This window comes from Leiobunum rupestre, chromosome 8, assembly GCF_980474605.1.
Source record: "Leiobunum rupestre chromosome 8, qqLeiRupe1.1.hap1, whole genome shotgun sequence".
NCBI lineage: Eukaryota > Metazoa > Arthropoda > Arachnida > Opiliones > Sclerosomatidae > Leiobunum > Leiobunum rupestre.
In genome coordinates, this window is record NC_143391.1 from 32,068,798 (window position 1) to 32,094,156 (window position 25,359).

The window sequence follows — 25,359 nt, forward strand, 5'->3', positions numbered from 1 at the left end:
CGATTTGGGACCTAGACTTTTGAACACGAAATATTGCGGCCCTTTCAAAACGCCTGTTTCCTTTAAAGAAGCGAAACTGGGCGAACGTTTAAACGGTCCCTTGAGCGAGAGGGAATAAATTGGATGAAAAGGACCGGGACCTCCTCACTCAACAGTCCTAGTATTTTGTATAAATTCGTTTTCAGTTTTTTTTATCTGTGGATCAAAACATTTACGCGAATGCGTTTGTCAATTACTACGTTATTCTCGCCGCTCACAAGGAGACTACCCTAGGTGGTTATCACCGATTTTGTTGAAACTCGGGGGTTAGGTAGACCTTATGGTAGTTTGAAAATTTCCAAAGGGGAAAGTTGCAATGGGCTTTTGTTTTCCTATGGCAACCCAAAATGTTTTTGACCTCTCCATTTAAAAAAGCATGGGATTATCTCGGTTACGAAAATTTCGCTAAAATTTAACCCAAATTGATAAATTTTAGCCAAAATCATTGATCAAATTTACGCAAAATAGGTCAAATTCATCTTTTTGGGTATGGTTTGAAAATGTATTTTTTAAAATTTTTTTAAGTAAGTAAGTAAGTACCCTGTGAGTGTGAAACCTAGAAAATCCCATGCTTTTTTAAATGGAAATTTTTTGTTTTGAGAGATCAAAAATATTTTTGTTTGTCATGGGTAAACAAAAGCCCATTGCAACTTTCCCCTTTCGGAATTATGCGCGTTTTCAAAATCGGCTTCACAAATTACCATTTCCTACGGATCAAGTTGACAACGCGTTTTTCGTCAGGTTGTTGAAAGTGACGTAATTTACGTCATATTCCACGAACATGGTTGAAGAAAATAATTTCTGCATACCATAAGTCTATAATATTGTTCCATAAGCTTGTAACTTTGGGGAATATTTGACGGAGTGACGTAATCACAAAAGAAAATATCGGTTTAACTTAATAAATAAATAAATAAATATATTTTAGTTTCCCCAAACGTTGTTGATCTTTTTTACCTCTTCAACCCTGTTCATTGTTAGACCAACGGTGGTTCTCGTTTCCTTTTATGGTTGATTATATTAAATTAAATTTATCGTATTTATACGAATTTGCGAAGAACAATGATAAATATCAACTTTATTTCCTTCCGTTGAAATTCTAAAACTTAGTTTTACCAACCAAGAAATATAAAATAATAAAAATAAGCTATAAAAAAGGGATTTGAATTTATGGAAGAACGTATTTCTTCAAACCTCTCGAATTTTTCGAACTTGTTAGATAAACACCCGATAACGAAGACTTTTTGTCTTTACAACTTCATATATCCGTAATGTACTCGGAGATCGTAAAAAACCATTTTGGAGTCGGAACAGAGAATACTAAGGGATGTAAAACTTGAAGGTTCTTTCGGATGTAGTAAACTGAAGATAGGGGTGTTTGTAAACGAGCCTATTTCGATGTTAGGACTCGTACATACTGAATATTATACGACGTAAAAACCGCACCCGGATGTAAAAAGGAAAGATGAAAAGTATTCTTGGCACAACCCTATCTGTTTTGCTTAGAAATTGTCGACTTAAGTCAAAATATATTCTAGCCTCCATAAATACGTGACTTACACTCCCTCGTACACATTTTTATACCACTATTTTACGCCGCAAACAAAACGGAAAGCAAAACCAACAGCATCCGAATTTACACTTTAGAATAGCTCAAACGCGAGATTCAACCATTTATAGACGCTAAAAGAACAGAGGTTACCCAAAAATACTATTTCTATTCTGACCGTTTTGTAAGAATCATACGTTACCACGTATTTCAAATTTTAGCATACATGTATTTTAGGTAAACTGGGCCTATACTATGCCTAAAAGGTAAATGGGTTTTATATTCGTTTCTATTATTACCAAAATTCCACCAAACAATATCTTTTCCGCTTTCAACAAAAGTGACAAAAGTTCTTGCAAACTTACCAAAATTCACAGAGTTGTTTTAGTGTTGTAGTTAACTCTAAATTTTGAATATAACGTTTGAGCATTTTATAAGTAGAGTAAAAATGGCGCAACATTCTACCGGTGAGAAATATCGCGCAATATTATATAATCGAATAATAACACCTGTTAGCGGATAAAATATTACGCCACACCTGTTAGCGGGTAAAATATTGAACGGACAATTTATTAGATAAGAAAACATAGCGCAGCAAACAATTTGTTAACAGAGAAAATATTTTATTGCAATATGTAGGCAGGTATTAAGGGTTGCACAGCAATATATTGGCAGATACAAGATTGCACAGCAATATATGGGCAGATACAAGATTGCACAGCAATATATTACCGTAGACTAAATTGCACAACAATATAGTGCTAGAGACAATATTGTATAGCAATATATTTCCGTTAACAGTTTCCACTGGCATCAACAATTTTGAACAGCAATATATTAGCATCAACAATTTTGAATAGCAATATATTGGCATCAACAATTTTGAATAGCAATATATTGGCATCAACAATTTTGAATAGCAATATATTGGCATCAACAATTTTGAATAGCAATATATTGGCATCAACAATTTTTAATAGCAATATATTGGCATCAACAATTTTGAATAGCAATATATTGGCATCAACAATTTTGAATAGCAATATATTGGCATCAACAATTTTGAATAGCAATATTTCATAAAATTATATTAGCAGATAAAATATAGCACCAATTCTAATAAACCGAGACAATAAATTGCAAAACATTGTATATTGATTGAAAATATCGATTTCTGATTGCTTTGGTTCATATTATTACGAACTTAACAAATTGATGTTTTTCTTTTACAGGTGTCAGTTCTGAAATCGTCGAAGGTAAACTACAATCTTTTGATTAAAAATCGAACGTCTCGCTTGCATCTGTCGCTTTGTTATTTTACTGTTGATTTCTTTTTCTATCATTTCAGTTATTATTGAATCAGGTAAGGCCATTTAAAACTTTAAATAACCATTACCACTCCAACCCCATGCTGACCCAGAACTCCTACCTCCGGAAAATCGAAGATAATTAATATTAAAACCGTTAAACCGATAACGATAAGGTAGAATCGGTGGGGAAGGGCGGGAAGTTATAAGCTAACTCTAAAGGGACGAAGGGAGTACATGAAACTAAATTTTATTATAATTTTAAAGATATTTACTAAATTACACAGCTCAGTATCGTCAAATATATAGACTGTTTCTTCTCAAACGGAGCGTAATCAATCATAATCAAACGAAAAAAATAAGAAGTTAGGCGCGTGCGTCCCTCTGCTCGTTCGCCTTCGTCGTTGAAATAACTTTTCAAATCGATTGGGGGTAGCCGTTGATCGCGACTAAGTAACCTTTCCATCTTTGTCCGAGAGCGTAATGGGAATCAGTTCGGAAATTGCGCCTCGCGAGACACGGCGTGGATGAAATTTGGATGCCTCCTTACGAGACTACGTAGCTATGGCTATTTTTGGGGCGGAGAGGGGGCATTCAATTATTCGACCAGAGTGGAGAAAATAATTCATCTTTGGCGCGCGTGAAAAAGATGATATTTCAAAAAAGGAGAGAAGGCCTGTACTAGAAAAAGGTTAATTAAGTAGATTTTCTTTTGTTAACAAGGTCCAGAATAAGAATGATCGACGAGTAAAGAAACCCGAACATTAGCTCGGGACGGGCCTTTCTCAGTTACGGATCCCGATCGTTACATATTCATGAGAGTTTAAAGGCGTCGCTTATACAACGATTTTATTTTAGTCGCCTTAGAGAAAATCCACCGTCGAAGCGCGCATCCACAATGAAATAGTTTTGCATACTATACCACCTCCATCCCTTCTTCTCTTCTCACCCGCTGAACTTCAATGACAGCCACGTTTATGTTATACACGCATTATATTATAATAAAAAGGGTCTTATTTACTCTTATACTTCACTAAAAAAACTTATTAATTTTTTTTTGATGTCCAAAAATTTTTGAATAGAATTAAATTCTGCGTTTAAATTTTGTTGAGCAAATCGTCGCCGTTAAAACAAAACCCCGTAACTTGAGGTACGTGGTTTTGTAAAAATTTACATATTTAGATTCTACACCCCAATTTACGTATATAACATTAAAAACATTAATATGTTGCAATTGAATTTCTTTTTTTAAATCGAGAAAACATTTAAACGTATCTTTGATATTCACAACGCATTTCGCGAAAAAGCACGTATCTTGCTTATTTTCAGCTCCTATTCACTTCATGACGCAAAACCACGTATCTCTAAAAATTCCCCTTTAGCAAAATATTTTTAAATTAAAATCCTCATGAATTCAATATTTTAACTATAAAATTAACTCACATGTAAAAACCTAACACACGATTTCCCAAGTCCCTAAAAAATTAAAAATCCAATTTTCTCAAAAAGGCCACCGAAAAGATACGTGGTTTTGTTTTAACGGCGACGAAATTCAATAACTTAGATTAAGTAGTTTAAATGAATTAATCAAACTTGAATTTATGGATCTTAATTAAACTTAGTCATACGCACATTTATATGCTGATTTGTTTCCCTAATTTAATTGGATATAATTTAATTTAAGAACAGCAGTTGGTACTTACTCAAATTAATATACGCAATTTAAATATCGCATCCGATTTGTGATGTAAAAAAATGAAACTCGTTTGGAAATTGTTAACATGTAGACATTTATCGAAAACGAAAAATTAGGATGAACCGTTGGGTTGACCGCTATTTAAACCTTAACCAAGAAAAATTACGGTTCTATATAGATGTAGAACGTATAAATAAGACTTTCCGCTGTAATGGCGGTTCAATTTAATGGAATAAATCTGAGAAAATCGCGGGGAGGAAATTTGGGGAGTGAAGGGACGGAATTGGGTCTCTATAAGACTTCCCGAAAGATATATGACCGTTTAACGATAAAAAATTACTTCTTCAAACAATTTATGTCGTTTAAACTATTCGAAAGCCTATGGAAATGATTCTCCATTATACGTGAGCCTCGATTTCAGCGTGAAACCCCTTCTCCCTTCCTTCCTGCCCCCCACGAGCGCAGGTTACCGCGCTCTTCTAAATCAGTGGCCCCATCTTCGCGTACATTGGTGGGTCCCTTCCCCGGGGAATTTATAAGAAGTAGCCTCCGGATGAAGAAGGAAAGGAAATAATATATAGGCTAGACCGAAAAGTCACTCTTTTGATTCCATTATCATCCCTGCACTCTCAGATTTTATCAAGCCCATCTCACCTCAATCTTTCCCCCGTAAACTGTAGAACTGTAGAAGAGGGAAAACCTGTAGAGTTATCCCCCCCTTTTTAAACCTAACTTTTGTAGTTTAGACCTGATATTGCTATAGGTTTTCTTTTTGTTTGGACCCAAAAATAAATAACCTATCTATATAAATTCACCAACGTTAGAAACACAAAAGCGGTTGAAATCAAATAGATCTTGATGGAGAAATTTCGAAGGTTGAAGCTTTAGAAAAATAAACTTTCTTCCGTCTTCAGTGACGTCTTTTTACGCGAGTTTGTCTAAATTTCCTGTAGACCTAAAGCGTTTTATTTGAATTATAAAACTGTTAAATGTAGGATTCCCCGCGCTTGCACGGTGAGGTTATAACAAAAGTGTATAAGATATATTTTCCCAGAGAAAAGTATCCGTTAAGATGAAACATGGACCTTCACCACATCACGCCTCAAAATGTACGGAGTCATTTGTTTGCTTAAAGATGTAAAATCTAAAATTAACACAACGTAGGGATATTTACCTAGTGACAAACCAATTTTTCCCGATGAAATAACTTATTAAACAGTCAATATATAACGGTCTTCGCCTTGCACTTTTTCTTCCCAAACATTTTTTGAAGGCTGCTTAGGTACATGTTTCTAGCGAATAACATTAACAATATTAGATTAATATTTCTCTCTCGTAAAATATATTTTATATACTTCTGGTTATATTAAATATGTATTGGCAGTTCCTTAAAAAAATATATATTGGATATTAATAAGTTTTAGTTTATAATTAAATGGATTATGACGTGTCACCTTTCTGTTCAAATTTCTTTCAATTGCAATTGTTTCTGGGTACGCTTCTGCGCTACTAACAGTAACTGGAATTCTACAGCAAGTTCGAATTTATTTTCTATTGTTATTTGCAGGAGACCCCAACTCCTCTTCGCTAGCCGTCGCGTCCACAACTTTCACAATCTGTATCATTGGACTTACGTCCTTCCTCATCAACAACTCACTATAGCACGTAAACAGGTAAGACATTCTAATAAAACTTCATCGTATAAATAGGACGATAGGACTGAGACGTCGAACATTCCGGTACCCTCATCGACATTACCACAGAAAACTTCGTCTATGATTTTGTATTTTAAAAATTTCCTTTTCAACAAATCCACAGTATACTCCTCAAATAAAATCAAAAGGAAAATCTACAATTCCACCAAATTTTCGACACAAATCCACAAACCTTTTTTAAACTTTAAAATCCACAAAACCAAGAGCAAAATTCACAAATAAAATTGAACATCAACAAAACCAAGAGCAAATCCACAAATAAAATTGAACATCCACTAAACCAAGAGCAAATCCACAAATATAATTGAAAATCCACAAAACCAAGAGCAAATCCACAAATATAATTGAAAATCCACAAAACCAAGAGCAAATCCATAAATATAATTGAAAATCCACAAAACCAAGAGCAAATCCACAAATCCAATAGAACATCCACAAAACCAAGAGCAAATCCACAAATCCAATTAAACATGCACAAAACCAAGAGCAAATCCACAAATCCAATTGAACATCCATAAAACCAAGAGACTAATCCATAAATACGCTAGAAAATCCACAAAACTCAAACTGGATCTGCATTTTTTTACCGAATGTCCGACCCTTCGACTGTTGCTCAATGTATTTTTATGGGCAACAATTGCAGTGCCATTTGCAATTGAAACCATGCTTTGAACCAATCAGACCATATGTATCCAATGGGAACGACCAAATGATTGAATTGTTTATACCTAAATCCATGTGCAGACAACTCCCAGAGTTTTAAGTAGAAAGGGTTCTTTTTAAGATTTGCTGTCTATGAAATTAGAATATTTATAAATTATACAGGGTGTTAACTAAAAAACGATACAAAGCTAATTACTCAAAATGTGTTTTATGTAAGAATTTGAAATTTGCAGGTTACATAGAGGGTGCAGGGGGACAAATGACAATGGAAATTTTAATGACCTTGAACCAGGTCTTCAAGGTCATTCAAATTTTAACTCGAGAACCGTTAGGATTAGAAGAATGGTTCCAATTAGAAATGTGTTTTACGTTTAATTTTAAGTCTAACCAGCTTTAACCCGATCTAATTTGACCAATGGGAAGCCGAGAAATGTTAGACCAAAAACCATACACGACATTTAAGGGCTTATAAATCGAAAACTACCAGATTTAACGGATCAAAATAGTCGTGACACTCTAAACTGAGGGGGAGAGTTCGTAATGACCTTATTTAGTTCAAGGTCATTAAATTTATTTCAATTACTAGTTAGATTATTTTGTGTTTAAAACATTTAAACTCAAAAAGTTAAAAAAAATACTTGGTACGTCTTAAATCAATTATTTAACGTTTATTTTGGAGTCTTATTGGTTTATTTACCTCGGGTAAAAGGTAATTTGACTTAAAAACCTTGGCGGGCATTTTTCTAATTGGAACCATTCTCCTAATCCTAATGGTTCTCTAGATAAATTTTTAATGACCTTGAACTAATGTTTCAAGGTCATCATAAGCTACAAATTTCTAACTCCCCCACTCAGTTTAGAGTGTCACGACTATTTTGATCCGTTAGATCTGGGTAGTTTTGAATTTATAAGCCCTTAAATGTCGTGTCATGATTAGAATATAACACACGACCTTATGGTTTTTGGTCTAACATTTCTCGGCTTCCCATTAGTCAAATTAGATCGGGTCAAAGCTGGTTAGACTTAAAATTAAACGTAGAACACATTTCTAATTGGAACAATTCTTCTAATCCTAACGGTTCTCGAGGTAAAATTTGAATGACCTTGAAGACCTGGTTCAAGGTCATTGAAATTTCCATTTTCATTTGTCCCCCTGCACCCTCTATGTAACCTGCAAATTTCAAATTCTTATATAAAACACATTTTGAGTAATTAGCTCTGTATCGTTTTTTAGTTAACACCCTGTATTATATCACACATAATAAAATTGAAAGTTACCCCACTTGATGATGTAAAAAATCTGATAATTGTCGTATTTTTCTTCTAGTTACTAATGAAAAAAGCGCAGTGATGGGAACTTACGCGAAGGAAAACAGGTACGTTAGAAAGCGACGCGCTCGAGCAAACTACCTCCGTCGTCTTTTCGCATTCCTTACAGAAATCAGACGACGGATTTACTTTCGCGAGAAAACTCCGTCTAAGCTCTCAGGACAAGTAAATATTCATTCTGTTTTCTCTTTTTCCTTTGGCAGCGATCCACTCTCTCCGGACATTTATGGACACAGCTTGCGCGCGTATCTCTCTATAAATATATATCAATCAATACATCTTCCACTTTTTCCTGCTAAGTCACAAAGTGCCATTTTGTCAGCGAGCGGACATCCAAAGAATCTTTGTAGGTACAAAAACAATGAAGAAAATGGGGAGAGTCGCGAGAAAAATGCCAGGAAACGCGAAGAGCAATATTACGCTGAACGTATTTGGATAAATTGCTTTTTATAAAAAAAAAGAATAAATATATTTCGGATAACGCGCGTAAACTAAAATCACGGAGAAAAAATGTTCGAACACAAGCGCGTCCAAATCTTTCAACCAAAATGCAAAATGAACTATCGCGACGAAAACGCGCCGAACGCCATCACCCGGATGAAATCCCCATTTGAGACTTCACATTTGTAAAAACGTTTACTCCCGTACACTCTTTGGATTTTATTTTTAGAATGTTTGACGAAGAAAATATAATATATGGAAAAGTAGAAATGTTTTTTAGACATATCAAAACGATGTATAAATATAAAAATCAAAGGTTATCTTAATTATCTTAAATTAATATATTTAAAAAATTTCGTTTATAATCTGGAAAACGTAGGTAGCCACAATCTAACAATCCTCGTTAGTTAAAATATTTCGTTATTTCTGAAATAGATTTTAGCTTTTTAGAATAGTAACGACAGAAGTCTGTAATAAACTTCCTTTAAAGGGAATATAACCTGCAAAGCAATCTTTATGGAAGACCCCTTCAATTTTTCAAATTTCCCTGTACAGTGGCGCCAAACATTTTTAGAGCGAAAGGCAAGAGTGGCCAGAGCTGCAAGCTTTGGTGTTCCACACCAAATACCTGAGGTTATATTCCCTTTAAGGACTTTAAGGATAAGTATCTAACACCCCTTCACACGAATGCAAAGTATTTATTAACGTTAGGTTATACACATAATAAATTAATTGCAGTTGAAGATATTTTAAATTTGTAAGATTTTCGACATCACATTAGATAGACAGATAACTATGTCAGTTCGTCAACTTTACGTAGCCCACGGTTTGCGTAACGTTTGTTTGGTTAGCCTTAGTTAAATATTTCAGCTAGAGGGCTTCTATCGCTCCCATAAAACGTCCAGTTATAAAATAGTCCAGTTTTTTAAGAGCTTTTAAAACGACACCGTGTGTGGAATCAGACTTTCCCCTACTTTCAAAGGTTTGCGAAATAATACCGACCATACACGACCTATTTGAACTCGTGGTCCTTCGCGTCGAATAGTTCGCGCAACTGTACATTACCTCTAAAATACTACGCAACAAAAATGAATTGAAAGATTTACGTGTAAATAAAAAAATAAAGGATTTAATATTATCGGTATTTCTTTTCTAAATGTAAGATATTATAGGTAAAATGTCTAGATCCACCGTTTGTCAAAAATATGACAGAACTAATAAATCTAATTATATAGAGTTTTCTTAAAGACAGCGTAATTTTATCCTTAATTTGTTGGTCTTTTACGTTGTTGCATACAGGCCAAAATTGGCCCTATGAATTGGGTTTTGTTGTAGAGGTGTGAGTTTATATAATTGTTTAACACTGTGTATAAAAAACAAAATATTTCAATGACGTACTACAAACTGAAATTGTAAATAGAAAGCTTTATCAAAGCAACCCTTTAAATTTTAAGGTTTTTCTCTAGATAAATTAATTTATTTACTAATTTGGTTGTCGGCAACAATTGACATACTGTACGTAGTGGGCCTTGTGAATGTGCTGTAATTTTTACAATTGTAATAAGGGTAATAACCAATTTATATAATATTTATACAGGGTGTTTCAAAAGGTTATGCAAAAATTTTAAGGAGTTGTAGGGGGTGAGTTAAAAGAGTGCCAGAGAGCTTCAAAGTGTGGCTAGATATAAGCTGCAAAAAGCAAAAAACCAAGCAGCAGGGACTTTAAATACTGTTTAAGTTACATTTTTACGCTGGTTACCTTTATTTATTTACTAAGTCCTTTTTTACCTATCACGCGAACCCAAACCTTAATGTTCGCATTTCCCTGCTGCTTGGTTTTGCGCTTGTTGCAGCCTACTTCCAGGGGCTAGTAGGCCACACTTTGAAGCTCTCCGGCCTCTAGTTTCGTTGCTGAGCAAATATTTAGCAGACAGGGTTTCGGAAATCCCTAGAGCTTGTCTAATTAATAGTTCAGCAATGAATCTAGGGATATGGCACCACTTCTTCGACTGTCACACGTTAGTATATGTATTAGTTATTGATAAAAATCAGTTTTACTAACTATATGGGGTGACTTTACTGGTACCCTAAAAAGGGAGATAGTTTTGTCACGACCCTGATAGACATCGACATCTCACGGAAATTACAGCCAATAGACACTAGCATAACCATTAAAAAACTTTCACTAATCGACTATATTCCCGAGCCGATAACTACCATCAACAATTTTCAAAATTATTGTAATTCACTGGAAAAATGGTCAGATTTGATCAAACTGATCATTCTGAGCGGGCAAATACAAGACGAAAGCGCAGCGCTGCCATATTTGATTCCTGTAGACGGATACAACTATCAAGAAGAGGTAAATGCAATAAAAAACTAATCCATCAGCCTGCCATCAGCCGTAGCGAGGCGAAATATAAGAAATTCGAAACCACGCACCCTCGCCGCAACCCGCAACAACCACTCTTTTAAGCGAAAATAGAACCACTATAGTCAGCTTCGGGTTACGAAAGTATTAGAAAGATGCCAGCGAAGAAGAAAACTTCCAATTTCTTCCGTCAGGGACGCTATGCCCCTTAAAAGCGACTATGACGGTCCTAAGGGTAAAATTTTAAGAAGAAATATATATTAGGTATAGAGTAGGAAGTAGGGGAGAGAGCGTAAAAATAAGATATTTCGGAGGGTCTTCTACACGGAAAGAAACTTGTATCATCATCGTTTTGAGGTTCTCTCTCTTTTTCTCGATCGCGAGCAAATTCTCGTCCGCTGCCATAATTTTCCGGTGACAAGTTCGGTTAGAAGGACTATCTTTCTAGGGTTGGCGAGCGCTTATGTTTCCTTTTTCGCGGGACAGGGGGCACCCCAGGCTCAATCTTTCGTCTATATAATTGTTTTCCGCCCTCCCCGTCGCTTGTCCGTAGCAGCGGTGGTGTCTCTTTATAATAGAGACTCAATTCCACATGACGGAATTCTTCCTCCGCCCGCCGACGCCCAATGAATGATCGAAAAATGGACTTTCGTTTTCCGACCCTACCGCCAATATATATTACATTATCATGTGATATATATATATATATATATATATAGAGAGAGAGAGAGAGAGAGAGAGAGAGAGAGAGAGAGAGAGAGAAAGTGAGATATATATTTATATTCACGCGCGAGACAATGGAAAACAAGCCGGCCTAGTCGTAATGGAGCTAACCACACCCACTTAGAAGAAAATCTGACGTTGTAGATGATGGATTCACGTCAAAAGACAAGCTCGACGGAGACTGGGACTGACGTCTAGAGAATGGAATTAAGCTTTTCAAATGATAAAAATCTTTATATTTTTTTATTGTGAGGGGTACAAAAACATGAAAATCTTAGTAGTACCAGGAGCATAAACGTGAAATGCATTGTGGTCGTTGTAGACATTATGTTCCCGTTAAGACCCCCTAAGCTGAAGTTTTTCATGTCGTGATGAGGAAATCTTTCACATTCTTTTTATATATTGGTTATTATTTAAAAACAATAATAATTTTATAGATCAGTTTTACTCCTACATCTAATTATGGCGGAGTGGTTAGCACTTTCGCCTCGCAGCGAGAGGAGCCGGGTTCGATCCTAACTTGTGGCGCTGGGTGAAAACTCGGAACAACTCCTTCCGCGTTGAGTTTGCAAGTTATCTCCCTACTGGTTTAAGGGGTTTTCCTCCTAGCTCTTCGGTTTCCCCTATCATAAGAACTTGTTGAGGTTAAAGGTAATAGTTAGTGTAGGGAGCTGTTGGCTCGCGTGGCATGAAGGGCTTGCCACCACCCTCCTACGCATTGTAACCCAGCCACCTGAACTAATGGCTTCAAAAGTCGCTTGATGACTTAGGCCTATGGTGGTGCCTTGGGTATTAGCCTAGCTGATTATTATACCAATTATAGCTCGAGTATAAGTGATTCTTAGTTTGGGATTTCATTGTTGCAACGCATTCATAGCACTGAAAAACACCGCTAATGAAAGACGTTATTGCTAACACGGCTACGACGTCGACGACCACCGTATTATTAGTTTTATAATTTAAAGCGACTCGAGAGCGTAGGTGGAATAGAATTCTGGGCGCAGTTGAGCCATCCTATAAATGCATTCTGTCGGGATCTCGCCTTCTCCGATTGTCTGTGGCGCGGGATTACAGAGTGAAGCAAATGAAAAATATAACGTTTTGATACATCGATAATAAACTGACGGTTCGAGTAATCGAAAACTGCGCAGATAGAGCGGAAAACTTCCCTTTAGCTAGTTTAAAAAAATTGAAACGCGAGATATTTTCGCTTTGTGTTATTTACGATGCCGGATACGATAGATCGTCCAAGAATACGTTTCGTTTCTTCTCTTAGATAATGTACGATTCAATTTCCCGTGTGACCAGACTCTTGGACCGACGCTGTGCCATAGACGCGTAGTTTGTATTTGTTGCTGCGTTTGGTTTTTCCTCCTAACGCAACAGCTACGTTTTATCCTAATCTGCACCTTTTATATTGGGATGTTCATGGAAAATAAATATCAACGAAAGGTCGGCTCAGAAATCCAATATATTACCTTCATTTTTTTTAATCGCTACTGGGTTGTTTAAAAAAAAAACCCCAGTTTTTTGGAATGAAAATAGCTAAATTTCAAATATTGGTTTAAATTAATTTAAATCATTGTCGTTTGTGTAACTTCTGCTTATTTGTCTATACACATTTCCCATTAAATAAATCTTTAATTTTAGTTAAAAAAAAAGCGCAAACATTCTGCGCTTGGATCTGATTTTTTTAGTTAAGATAGAGTTGAAAAAACGTTTCTTTCCACAAAAAAAACTTGCCCATAGATTCTTATTTAAAACCCCCTTTGGGTGTAATTCCCTTAATCCTTATTGTTCCATCTAACCTATTTTCAAAGTCAGAAGACAGAATGATCATTAAGGATTCTGGAAGTCAGTTAATGGTTGGTTCCGTCGAATTTTTTAGCTAGGCTAATATCTACTGTACCACCGAAGGCCAAAGCCATCGAGCGATAAAATAGCGATTTTCGGGTACTAGCTTAAAGATATTTAATGCTGAGGTAACAATTTGGCTATTAAAAAAGAAAACGATTTAACAAAATATTATTTGAAATGAGCATCACATAGGAAGTAATTAAGTAAGTAAATATTTAATTATGTTACTATAATTATATAATAATTATATAAAATTTAATAAAAGCTATAGTTTTACCGCATCGACAAAAGTGTTGTTCACAAAATTAAGCTAGATTAAAAATAAATGACGTAATTAGAGCCCTAAAAATTGAAAGTTCCACATGAAAACTCAACAATAAAACTAAGAATATATTGCTTACAAGGAGACATCCCGAAGTGTTTCTCCCCGATTTTGTTCAAACTCGGGGGTTAAGGAGACCTCCATGTACCTTGAAAGCTCCTAAAGGGAAAAATTTAATGGCCATTCGTTTTGCCATGGCAACCAAAACTGTTTTTCACAACCCAAATTTAGACTTTATCTACGTAAAACCATGCATATATATAGCTATGAATATCCAACCCTACGATATAGCCCTTCTATCATGTCGATTTGATTTGGGTGGCAACTTTCGAGACCAGTGACGCGTTTTCAGCCAATCAGGAGACTGAAGGAAATGACGGCAGGCTCCTCACTCGGTCGGAGCAGATGTGATTGATCACGTGACTAGATAAGCCCAACCCAAATTTTAGCGGGAGGTTAGAGAGGCTATTGCTATTGTATATTCATAGCTAGATATATTCATGGTAAAACAGCATAGCAAAATCATGGATTGTAAACCAAATTTTAATTTTTTTTTATTTTTCTAAAATGTCAAAGGGGCCCTTACAAACCATGATTTTTCAATGCTATTTTACGAAGAGAAAGTTTAACTTGAGTTGTGACAAACATTTTTGGTTGCCATGGCAAAACGAATGGCAATTGAAACTTTTCCCTTTAGGAGCTTTCAAGGTACATGAAGGTCTCCTTAACCCCCGAGTTTGAACAAAATCGGGGAGAAAACCTTGTTAGTTCGAATTACTATGTTGATACTATGACTAGCTTTCTCCCAATTCCGTTCATTCTCGAAGATTAAGCTTCTATCCTGAAGCTTTATTCAAATACTATATTTTTTGTTATCTCTGGCTGTGGGTAAACAGATCACATGAACGGACCAAAGCTGCAAATGCCTATCCTACTATTTTATCCTGGTTAAATTTAGTAGTTGAAATTTATTTATCTCAAACCTTACGTTTATTACCTTTAAAACCTTTATTTCATAGGCACTCTAAAACCGCTTTTAAATACCATTTATTTAAACATTTAAGAAAATTACTTTTTAAATATTTTATAACGTGGTAGTAGTTCCTAAGATTTTTTTTTAAATTGACTTTTTTTAATATTTCGAGTATACAGGGACAGGGTGTCTGAAAATATTCGGCATGGAAATTTTTCTCGAAGACCACTCATACTAAAAATCTGAAATTTGCAGGATATGTTCCCTAGTAATGGACCTCTTTAATCTGTAAATTTAGAAGAATCGGAAAATATTTCTTGGATTTGGAAAAAGTATTTTTTCACCGGCAGGTGGTAGACAAAAATGTTCAATGACAAAGTTGAAGATAATACTCTGAAACCTAAGAATACATTTTGTTCTGTGAATTTAGGGCTGTTTGGACCTAGATAATGGGTCCCGAAAAATAACAAGTTGGTACTACCTAAATTAGGCTTTTTGTTTAAAAGTACTTAGTTTTTAACATATGAAAAATAATTCGAAAGGTTATCAAAACTGAAAGTTTATTAATTTACAAAAATGGTTCGATGATTCGCCCTTCTGCTGCTATGCAAGTCTCGCAACGAAAAACCAGATTTTGGAAGGCTTTTCTGGTCTTCGAGAAAATGTCCATGCCGAATATTTTCAGACACCCTGTATATCGAAAAATATTGAACAGAATGAGCTTACAATAATTAATAATGTCAAATTTAAGTTCGTACCACCTTTGTCGTATGTTTTTTCCCCATTTTCCTACGATGAGTTAAAAGAGCCCCAGAGAGCTTCAAAATGAGGCCTACTAGCCCGAGGAAGTAGGCTGCAACCAGCACAAAACCAAGCAGCAGGCAGGGCCGTGCAGAGGGGGTCAGGGGGGGGGGAAATCCCCAGGGCCCATAGCTGTAGGGCCCATCGAAGAAGCTCAAGGGGGGGGGGGATGCAATTCAAGATAACTTGGGAAAAGTTTTCAGGGCTCAAGGGGGGGGGGTGCAAATCGAAGAGGCCCGCGAGTAATTTTGCCCTGGGCCCCAGGATACCTCTGCACGGCCCTGGCAGCAGGGACTTTAAATACTGTTAAAGTTTACTTTTCGTTGAATATTTTTTCACCTATCACACGAACCCAAACCTTACTGTTCGCATCTCCCTGCGGTTTGGTTTTGCGCTTGTTGCAGTCTATTTCCAGGGGCTATAGTAGACCACACTTTGAGAATCTCTGGCGCTCTTCTAACTCATCGTAGGAAAATGGGGAAAAAACAGACATACTTCTCAACTCACCCCCTGCAACTCCTTAAAATTTTTGCGTAACTTTTCGAAACACCCTGTATATTTTATCCTGAATATAAATAGTAAAAAAATATTAAACTAAATGAATCTGCAATAATTAATAATGGCAAAGTAAAGTTCAACCCTCAGTTCGAATCCTTGTGAAAATAAATAACCAATGAGACCATACAGCGTAATGATTCTCCGTAGTGAGCATCTTTCATCGATTCTTAATGCGAAGCTCAAAAGCACTCGAAGAGAATAAAACCTAGAAATATTTCGGCACTTTTTTATACGAAGTTTTCTTGTTATATTTTTTAAAAGGAACGCGATCGCGCGCTGAATTATAAATACGGTCTCGCGCTGGAGGGTGAGCATTGTCCAGGCTACGGAGTATACCGAGAAATTTTAAAACCTTAAAGGGTGGAGGGGGAGGTCATGGAGGCGGTCCTAGAGGGGTCATATTAGATAGAGAGGGAAAGGGACTGGGGTAATGGGTTATTCGGCTCACGATTTCCTTAGGCGCGGGGATTGTACGTTGGAAAGTAATACTGGCGGTGCTTCGAAAACTGTTAACTGTCGATTGCTTCCCGGAGTCTCTTCCGCCTATAAAAAGAGCTTACGTTACCGATTTTTTGGCCTAAACCGTTACACCCAAGAGAGTCGCGTTTCCTACCACTCTCGTTCTACTTGAAAGCCCAGGTGTTATACGAGCAGCGTTGCCAGACGTACCATAATTATGGTACAATTCAATAATTCTGGCTAGGAATTTGGAACGTACCATAATTTCACCAGTGTGCCATATGCTACGTCTTTTGGCAATAATTTGAACAGACCGTACCATATTTTCAATACTTCTGATAGGACTTACCATATTTTCAATAATTCTGATAGGACTTACCATATTTTCAATAATTCTGATAGGATTTACCATATTTTCAATAATTTTGATAGGATTTACCATATTTTCAATAATTCTGATAGGACTTACCATGTTTTCAATAATTCTGATAGGACTTACCATGTTTTCAATAATTCTGATAGGACTTACCATATTTTGAATAATTCTGATAGGACTTAATTACCATATTTTCAATAATTCTGATAGGACTTACCACTTAAATTATATTCAACCCAAAAAGGTTTTTAGTTGCCTCTGTTTAAATTAAATCTAGACGTCAACCACGGTAATTTTTGGTAGTTTGATCTTTCAAATTAACTTTTATTTTTTCAAAACTCGCTAAATTCTCGAAACAAGCCTTCATAATGCTAGTGAAATAATTCGTCCAAGAATTCAATAATTTTCGAGTTCGTATACTATAATTTCCTTTTTTACATCTGGCAACGCTGTATACGAGGCTGTTTCGAAAAATCGCGTTGGTAAAGATAATAGACGGTTAAGCCCGCGCTAGTAAACGCCTAATGGGAACGCGTAGGTGAGTGTACACGTAGCTTTATACCGCGCAGACTGTTTACCTTACTCGTTTTCTAGACTGTTTATTTATCGAGTACGACTGTTTTTTTTAAACAAATTTAAGATCTTCAATCTTTAAGATTAGTTAACATTTTTTAATGTTTATTAATGGTCACCATTATTGCAGGCCTGGAGAGTCATCACACTATTAGTGGGTAAGGCTTTGGGTTCATTCATTGGGAATCTTTTACACTAGCGTAAAAACTCATGCAGGGCCTAAAATAGTGGGCAGTTTTGGGCAGTTCTAAAACTCGGATTTGCAGTTTTAAAATCGGAATTGGGCAGAGCTATTTGTCGTTAAATTAACGCAAAAAAGTACGAAAAATGTAAAATAGCTGATTACCTCGATTACATAATTTATTGACAAACGCAACCAATTTTGCTGAAATAAAGTTACTTATTTTAACAAGTTGTTAAAAAATAGAATAATTCCACGGTTGCAACTGCTTTTATAGCTCATTGAAATTGTGTATAGGGGATTTAGTTTGTCACTCAGCGTTATATTTTTTTGGGCAGTTCTAAAAAATTATTAGCCCCTGAACTCATTGCTTATAGAGTAATGGCAGTGCTACGTCACACGGCATCACCCATGCTTTTTCTTATTCATAAAAAATTCGCGCCCAAAACTACGGAGTGCTACTACTCTATACGAAATTTATTCTAACAATAATTGTATGGTAGGCAATTTTAGTGTTTTTTATATATATATTTGTACTTAGAGGAGAACAGTACTATATCTATATAATAAGCGACTAGGTTCCGGTTTTTTATGCGTTCGTCAACGTCATTCTGAAAGAAACGAAGTTTTCTCCGTATTTAAATTCTTTGCGTCCGCTGTTTGGGCTCTACTAGAGTCGTTAGTATTTTTTTCGATACGTACGGTATGAATTCTAAAAGTCTGTGATGTCGGTTTTCGGATTAACCCGTTTGTTATTTTATAAAAAAAAATCGTCAACTTGACGTACATATTTGGCTCTTTGTAGGGAGCGTTTGCGCTTTGATTGAATCGTTTTGATTTGTGTAACGGAAAGTGCGATATCGATTCTCGGACATTGATTTTGAATTAACCCATTAGTTATTTTACAAATAAATCTTAAACGTTTGTAAAAATAGAATTTTCGCCCACGTAAAAATCGGGGGCAATTAAGTAGAACGTCCGTATTCTCACCCGTGATTTTTATACTCAGTCAAAGATAGCTGTGTTGAAAACTTAACGGAAAGAGTACATATTCATTAGCCTCCGGCCTTTGGCTGATGAATCTGATTTGCCTCGAGGCTTAAACCCAATGAAATTTCCAGCTCTCTCTCTCTCTCTGGCCTCGAATACGCGATGACGAAAGCTAATTTCGGAGGACTAGGAAGAGTCTAGCTTCATTATTCACCTGCCTTTGGTTTACATATCAGCGTTTTCCTATGTTTCTAATTGGTTTCGGTAGATCTGGTACTTCTAAAATAAAACTATGAATCGGTATTCCATTGATTTGGAATGATGAAAGTATTTAAACTGTGCAAAATTGATGAGAACCTCGCTTCCTTTCATTAGAAAGTTTATCCGGTTTGCTATAAAGAAAACCACGTTTTGCAAAAGGGAAAATGTTTTTGAATTAGAGTTTCAAATTTAATTAGTCGTGAGTATTTATACAGTAAAGAAAATTAAATTGAATGTCTGTCTTTTTATGTGAGTTAAAGCAAGTAGCTGAAGCCTATCTTGTGGGCGTTTTAATTTCGCGCGAGCTAGGTGATGATGTGTATACATAGCGCCGAAAATTTAGAAAAAAATTCATAAATTCTATAGGTTAAACTTCCTTAAAGCGTACAAATTTAATGTTACGATTAAATCAATTAGCTGGGGCCCAGCGCTTCCCACCTTGTCTTTATAATAATAATAATAATCAGCTAGGCTAATACCCAAGGCACACCATCAGTTTAGGCCCAAGTCATCGAGCGACATTTTTTAATAGCCTTTAAATAGGTGGCCGGGTTATAATACGTAGGAGGGTGGTGGCAAGCCCTTCTTGCAACGCGAACCAACAGCTCCCTACACTTACTATTACCGTTCCCTATACACTTTCTATTACCGTTAACCTCAACAAGTTTTTATGGGAAGGGGAAACCGAACAACCCCTTTTAACCAGTGGGGAGAAAACTTCCAAACTCAACGCGGAAGGAGAGGTTCCGAGTTTACACTCAGTTCCACAAGTTGAATTTTGTATAGAAAACGACGATATCAAATCTCTGATATGAACTTATTAGTTATTTTAAAAAATAAACATTTAAGAAAATAAAATATTCGCAAATAGCGGAAAAGTACCCTGCCACCTTAAACTGGAGCAATACGGTAGAACACCTGTATTCTCGCCTATTCACCGGGAGGTCTCGGAAGAGTACAGATTAATTATCCTCCTGTTCTTCGCTGAAGTATGAAATTTCCAGCTCTCTCTCTCTCTTTCTCCACGGATTTAATCGACACACGTACACTTTACACGTCATTTTTAGTTGCACATCGAGATATATATATATCGAAGTGGGACTATTGCTATGGACGGATTGTCGTTAAGTGTTGTGTGTTTGTTTGTGTGTTTTTAGTTCCACATCGAGATATATATATATCGAAGTGGGACTATTGCTATGGACGGATTGTCGTTAAGTGTTGTGTGTTTGTTTGTGTGTTTGTTTGTTTATTTGTTTGGTGTGGAAAGCAACGACACGGCAGATGGCGCTGCGAAAATAATTTGAAGTTTTGGCGAAACCAGGATCCGAACTCACAGTTAAAAACTCCGAACAATGACGCCTTTACGCTCTCGGCCACTGGAAGCTTCCCAAAATTAGTTTGGAGCTTCTACTGTATTCTCGTTAGTTTTAGCGGCGCGGGGGGAGTTGGCTAGTTAAGTTGTCGAAATTCTCGTCCGTTTTTACGCCTTATTTTACGTATATTTTCCGAAATTTAAGGTCAAGTGAACCTCAAACTTCGCGTCGGGTGGTGGGTGGTGGGCACACTCGCTTAAGATGCCTCGCTCGAAAGTGAGTACTCGAATAAACGAGCTCGAAAATTTTAAATGTTCGGGTGGTGAGCAGTGGTAGGTGGGCACACTCGCTTAAGATGCCTCGCTCGAAAGTGAGTACTCGAATAAACGAGCTCGAAAATTTTAAATGTTCGGGTGGTGAGCAGTGGTAGGTGGGCATACTCGCTTAAGATGCCTCGCTCGAAAGTGAGTACTCGAATAAACGAGCTCGAAAATTTTAAATGTTCGGGTGGTGAGCAGTGGTAGGTGGGCATACTCGCTTAAGATGCCTCGCTCGAAAGTGAGTACTCGAATAAACGAGCTCGAAAATTTTAAATGCCCTCTTCCCCATATGTACTTATAAATGCTCTAAAAGCCCCACAATGATATACTTATTTTCTTATTTAAATAAATCAACAAGAGACATTAAAAAACTTCATCACTCGTTACACCAAACAAAAGGTTCAAGACAAACTACGAGTTCAATCCACACTGACGAACTTCCTTTTGGGTAATAAAAGCAATAGAACCATAGAGAAACAATTATACATTGAAGTCACTATCGGGAGAAGGTATTATATTATTAAGAACACGCGTACGCTTAAAAAGTTAAAGCATTGAAGACTCTATTTCCCTTCACACACTAACGTACCGCCATTATTAATTATTGGACTCCCATACTCATCCAAAAACTAGGGGCATTCGGGCATATGTTGTTTTATATCTATGAAGGTAAATTTTTATTACGATAATCTTTGCCGTATACCATTCGCAAAACTTAGGTATATTAACTTACAAGTTCACGTAAAGACTACCCGTTTATATCTCTACCACAAATAGATCGAAATTTAAAATATAGCTTTTTGTCAAATTACCTTGCGAGTTAAGTCAATAAATGACCTCAACAGCTTATGAATTGGTTTGCCCACCCATGTATCCTGAGGGTGGGCGGTGGCCTCTCTTTAACATAGGATGGTAAATAGTATATCTAACTATGGGAAATCACATGGGCTCAACAGTTTTTATATTAGTTTGCCCACCCGGGTCTCCTGATGGTGGGCGGCATCCACCCTTTCACTTAGGGTGGCAATTTATATATCCAACGATAAGAAATCACAAAGCCTCAAAAGCTTTGTATTCGTTTGCCTACCTGTGTCTACTAAGGGTGTATAGCTTTGCCCATTCGAATACACTGATGTGGAACTAATATTACGGCCTGGGCCGACTTGTTACTACTGTTCTACAAATGGTCTTGCTACTAGCGTAATTCCAAAACGTAACGGTTTTTGTACGTCAAGATTAGATAATTTTTTTCTTGGCCAAAAGCAATCAAATAATGCAATTACTTTTAATAGAGCCATAGCGAAGAAAGGCCTTGCCATGGCGGAAATGAGTAGAAAAAGTAATAAAATTAAAACAATATTTTTCTTTCACGATTAAGAAAATTGAATAGGAAAAAGAGTTGAGCAAAAATGTAATTACCCAAAATTTAATATCACGTTCAGTTAGAAGCAATTACATTTTCTTCCTCCGCGATCGACTTTTACAATTAGTCCTTACTTCGAACACAAAGAAAACAATTAAAGAAATTAAGTCTCTTGAATTTCGAGTAATTTCTTTTTTGTGATTGGATGAAGTCTTTCATTTGACTAAAATAATTCAACAAAATATGTTTGATATATGCAAATTCAATTCAAAATTGGTGGGAAGCAAATTAATTGAAAATATAAAAAATGTTTTAATACTTTTAAGAAAAACGAGAACTACCGTTATTCGATGTAAAGATAACATTAAACAACGCCGAAAAGATAAAAAAAGACCAACAACGTTTGGGGAAACTAAAATTTATTTATTTATTTAAGACCAAAGTTCCGCGTATCGGTTTTAAATAAATAAATATATTTTAGTTTCCCCAAACGTTGTTGTTCTTTTTTACCTTTTCGGCATTGTTTAATATTTTTATACATTTAAAAACAAATATTATACCTTTGATATTGATTATATTAAGGCAAGAATGTATTAATTATAGCTTTCTTTTTCCTATTTCCGACTACACGAAGAGAGAACCTACAAAAGGCGTATCCAGGATTTCATGTCGGGTGTGGTATAACTGTGCACCACCTTTTGACCTAAATGCCGCTGTAGTGGGGAATACGCGACTTGGCGTTTTAACTACAAATAATAATAATAATTTTAAAGAAAAATAAATAATTTTATTTGGCATAAGATGGGGGGGGGGGAGACGCTACCGTTAAGCTGGGCAGGAGTGACTCATCAAACCGCTTCTTATGAGACTTAAAAGAAATGAAACGCCAAAACCACCTAAATACGTCCTTGGATCCAACAATTGTCCCGGAGTGTCTCTCCCCCCGCTTATCGAGAGAGATTACGTAAGAGATTACGCAAAAGAAGAGTGAGAGGCGTGGTTTATCTTCGAAGAATCAAGAACCTACTAGGATGCTGTTGCCGACACATTATCTGTTAACTCTAATACATTATTTATTAAGTGTACACCGCATAGGCGTAGATTTTCGAGACATATGTATTTAATATCAACTAATTGTAAAATTAAACGTAGCTTTAACGGACACCTTTTATTATAAAACCAGAATAAGCTGCAAAGTATCGCGATGGTCCCGAAGAACCGAAACTAAACGAGAGGCTGGAGAGCAGAGGGCAAAAGAGAAATAACGAGAGCTAGATGAATTGGACTTTCGCATAATATCTGGCGCGGGGGAGTGAAAAGATCTGTTTTCTTCCCCAAAGAGAGTAACAAAAACAGGAAAGGGTTCCTTTCGCTGTCTCGCTTTTGTTGAGAAACAGCGCGGCTCGTGTTTTTCGAGGGCAGCGAAGCGGCGCTGCAACTTGTCTCTAGATAGAGCTGCTGCCGTCCTACAAAGTCTCGGATGGGATCCCGAAATAACAAGACGAAAATACCGGAAACAGACGTTTCGTTTCTGTCAATAAAGTATATCGACTGCGGCTCAGCCACCAAAGAACGAACACACGACCTCCTCCTTAAAAAAACGCCATATTATACAGTTTTTGGATCGAGCCTTTCTTACGGCAACAAAACTTAACTTTATCTAATGCTAAATTTCGCTCTTGGATAATAAAAGATAACATTTATCTAATTTTTGACAAAGATACTCCATCTAGCGTCATTATTATAACGAACTGCCTCTTAAAGTAGATTTCAAGAGGCCATTAAAAACTAAAAAAGGCCGGAATTTCATCTATGGATATTAGAGAGGTTATGTAAAATGTTCTCGACGTTCGCTGAGAACCATTATTTAAAATCTGTTAAACGTACTTTCAGTTCACGGGCTAACGCGGTCAAGTACGTTTGCAAACGAGTTTTGACAAAGTGAACAGCTTTCTCTAACCCAGTTTACACGAAGAATTAATAACGTCGTTTGAGCAATACTAACACAGACGTTATGGATGGGTATGAGTGTATTTGTTTCTTCGTGTGCCCGGGTGTACCGCGCATGTCTCTCTTTGTATACTCGTTCTTATTTTGTCACATTCGTCTTAATTGTAAGGGGCCTAGGTGTATTTCAATTCATATAAGTATTTACGCTTTTTAACAAGTACGCTGCTAGATAAATAATAAGTGGTCATGACTCTTTTTCGATTTGTTTTGATATTTTTATTTAAACCCTACAAATTTATTACGACATGTCACGTAATCTCGACAGAAATATGGCGTCGTCTTGAAGTTGTTAAATATTCGACTTCGAAGTACAAACGTCTAAAATGCTCACGTGACCCCCGACGTTGTTGCTCAAACCTCTAGAGTGCCCTGCCTAACCTCTCTATTTTTAAGAGGTCACCGAAACACATCGGAAGAAGCTTAGCTTAGTTGCCATTTCAAGTGACTTCGCCCTCCAAACTTACATCTTAGGTTATCAGCGTTTTAAATAGACATGTCCTGCTTGCAAATCGTGTGTTTAAAAATGACGTGTATTTAGCAGATTTATTATTATTATTATTATTAGATATTGTTGGCGTATTACTATTATTCGTTAAGCGAAATTATAATCTATGATAAATCGGATTTGTATGTATATACCTAATTATAGAATTTACAATATGGCGTAAGATCCAGACGTTAAATTTACTATTTTAAAATCGGGCGCTCATTCGAGCGCTATTAAAAAAAACAAGGATTTTTTAGTAGGAAATAATATACGACACATGCGCAGTTAGACGAAAAAGCAGACGACGATGATACTTTGACGTAATACCCACGACGTCAGTTCAATCTCATTTTTGATATGAAAATGTACCCTTCTAATAGTTATTTATGAAGCTAATAGATGGCGGTACGGTTATTAAAACTCGATTATTCGATTGAAATTTGTAAGCTCCCGAAAAGTGGAGCCCAGCTTTGTAATAATATAAATTCGCTATTAAAGGCTTGTTGTTTGATACATAGACTGTTGTTAATTAGTCCATGTTTGATATCAATAGAAGAGTTTTGAGCTAAGTTAGTTGGATTAAAAATAGGTAATTCGAATGATTGGTTCAGATGGTCATGCGAATTAAAGTCGGAACTGCTCTCCCGTTTATCCTGTAACGTCTTATTCGATTCCAACG

General features: G+C 36.3%; 1 protein-coding gene across 2 annotated transcripts in view; it reads left to right on the forward strand.

Moving 5' to 3' along the window:
* LOC149933217 (uncharacterized) overlaps positions 1–9,877 on the forward strand; it is a 71,026-nt gene extending 61,149 nt beyond the window's left edge. Inside the window, exons 4-8 of one of the 2 annotated variants that reach the window (XM_090155986.1) lie at positions 2,821–2,844; positions 2,937–2,951; positions 6,159–6,264; positions 8,297–8,345; positions 8,502–9,877. In XM_090155986.1, coding sequence (XP_090012112.1) covers positions 2,821–2,844; positions 2,937–2,951; positions 6,159–6,253 — 134 coding nt within the window. In that variant the 3' untranslated portion in view covers positions 6,254–6,264; positions 8,297–8,345; positions 8,502–9,877. The remainder of the gene's footprint in view (positions 1–2,820; positions 2,845–2,936; positions 2,952–6,158; positions 6,265–8,296; positions 8,346–8,501) is intronic. The other variant, XM_090155987.1, reaches the window with a different exon arrangement.
* The last annotated feature ends 15,482 nt before the right edge of the window (positions 9,878–25,359 follow it).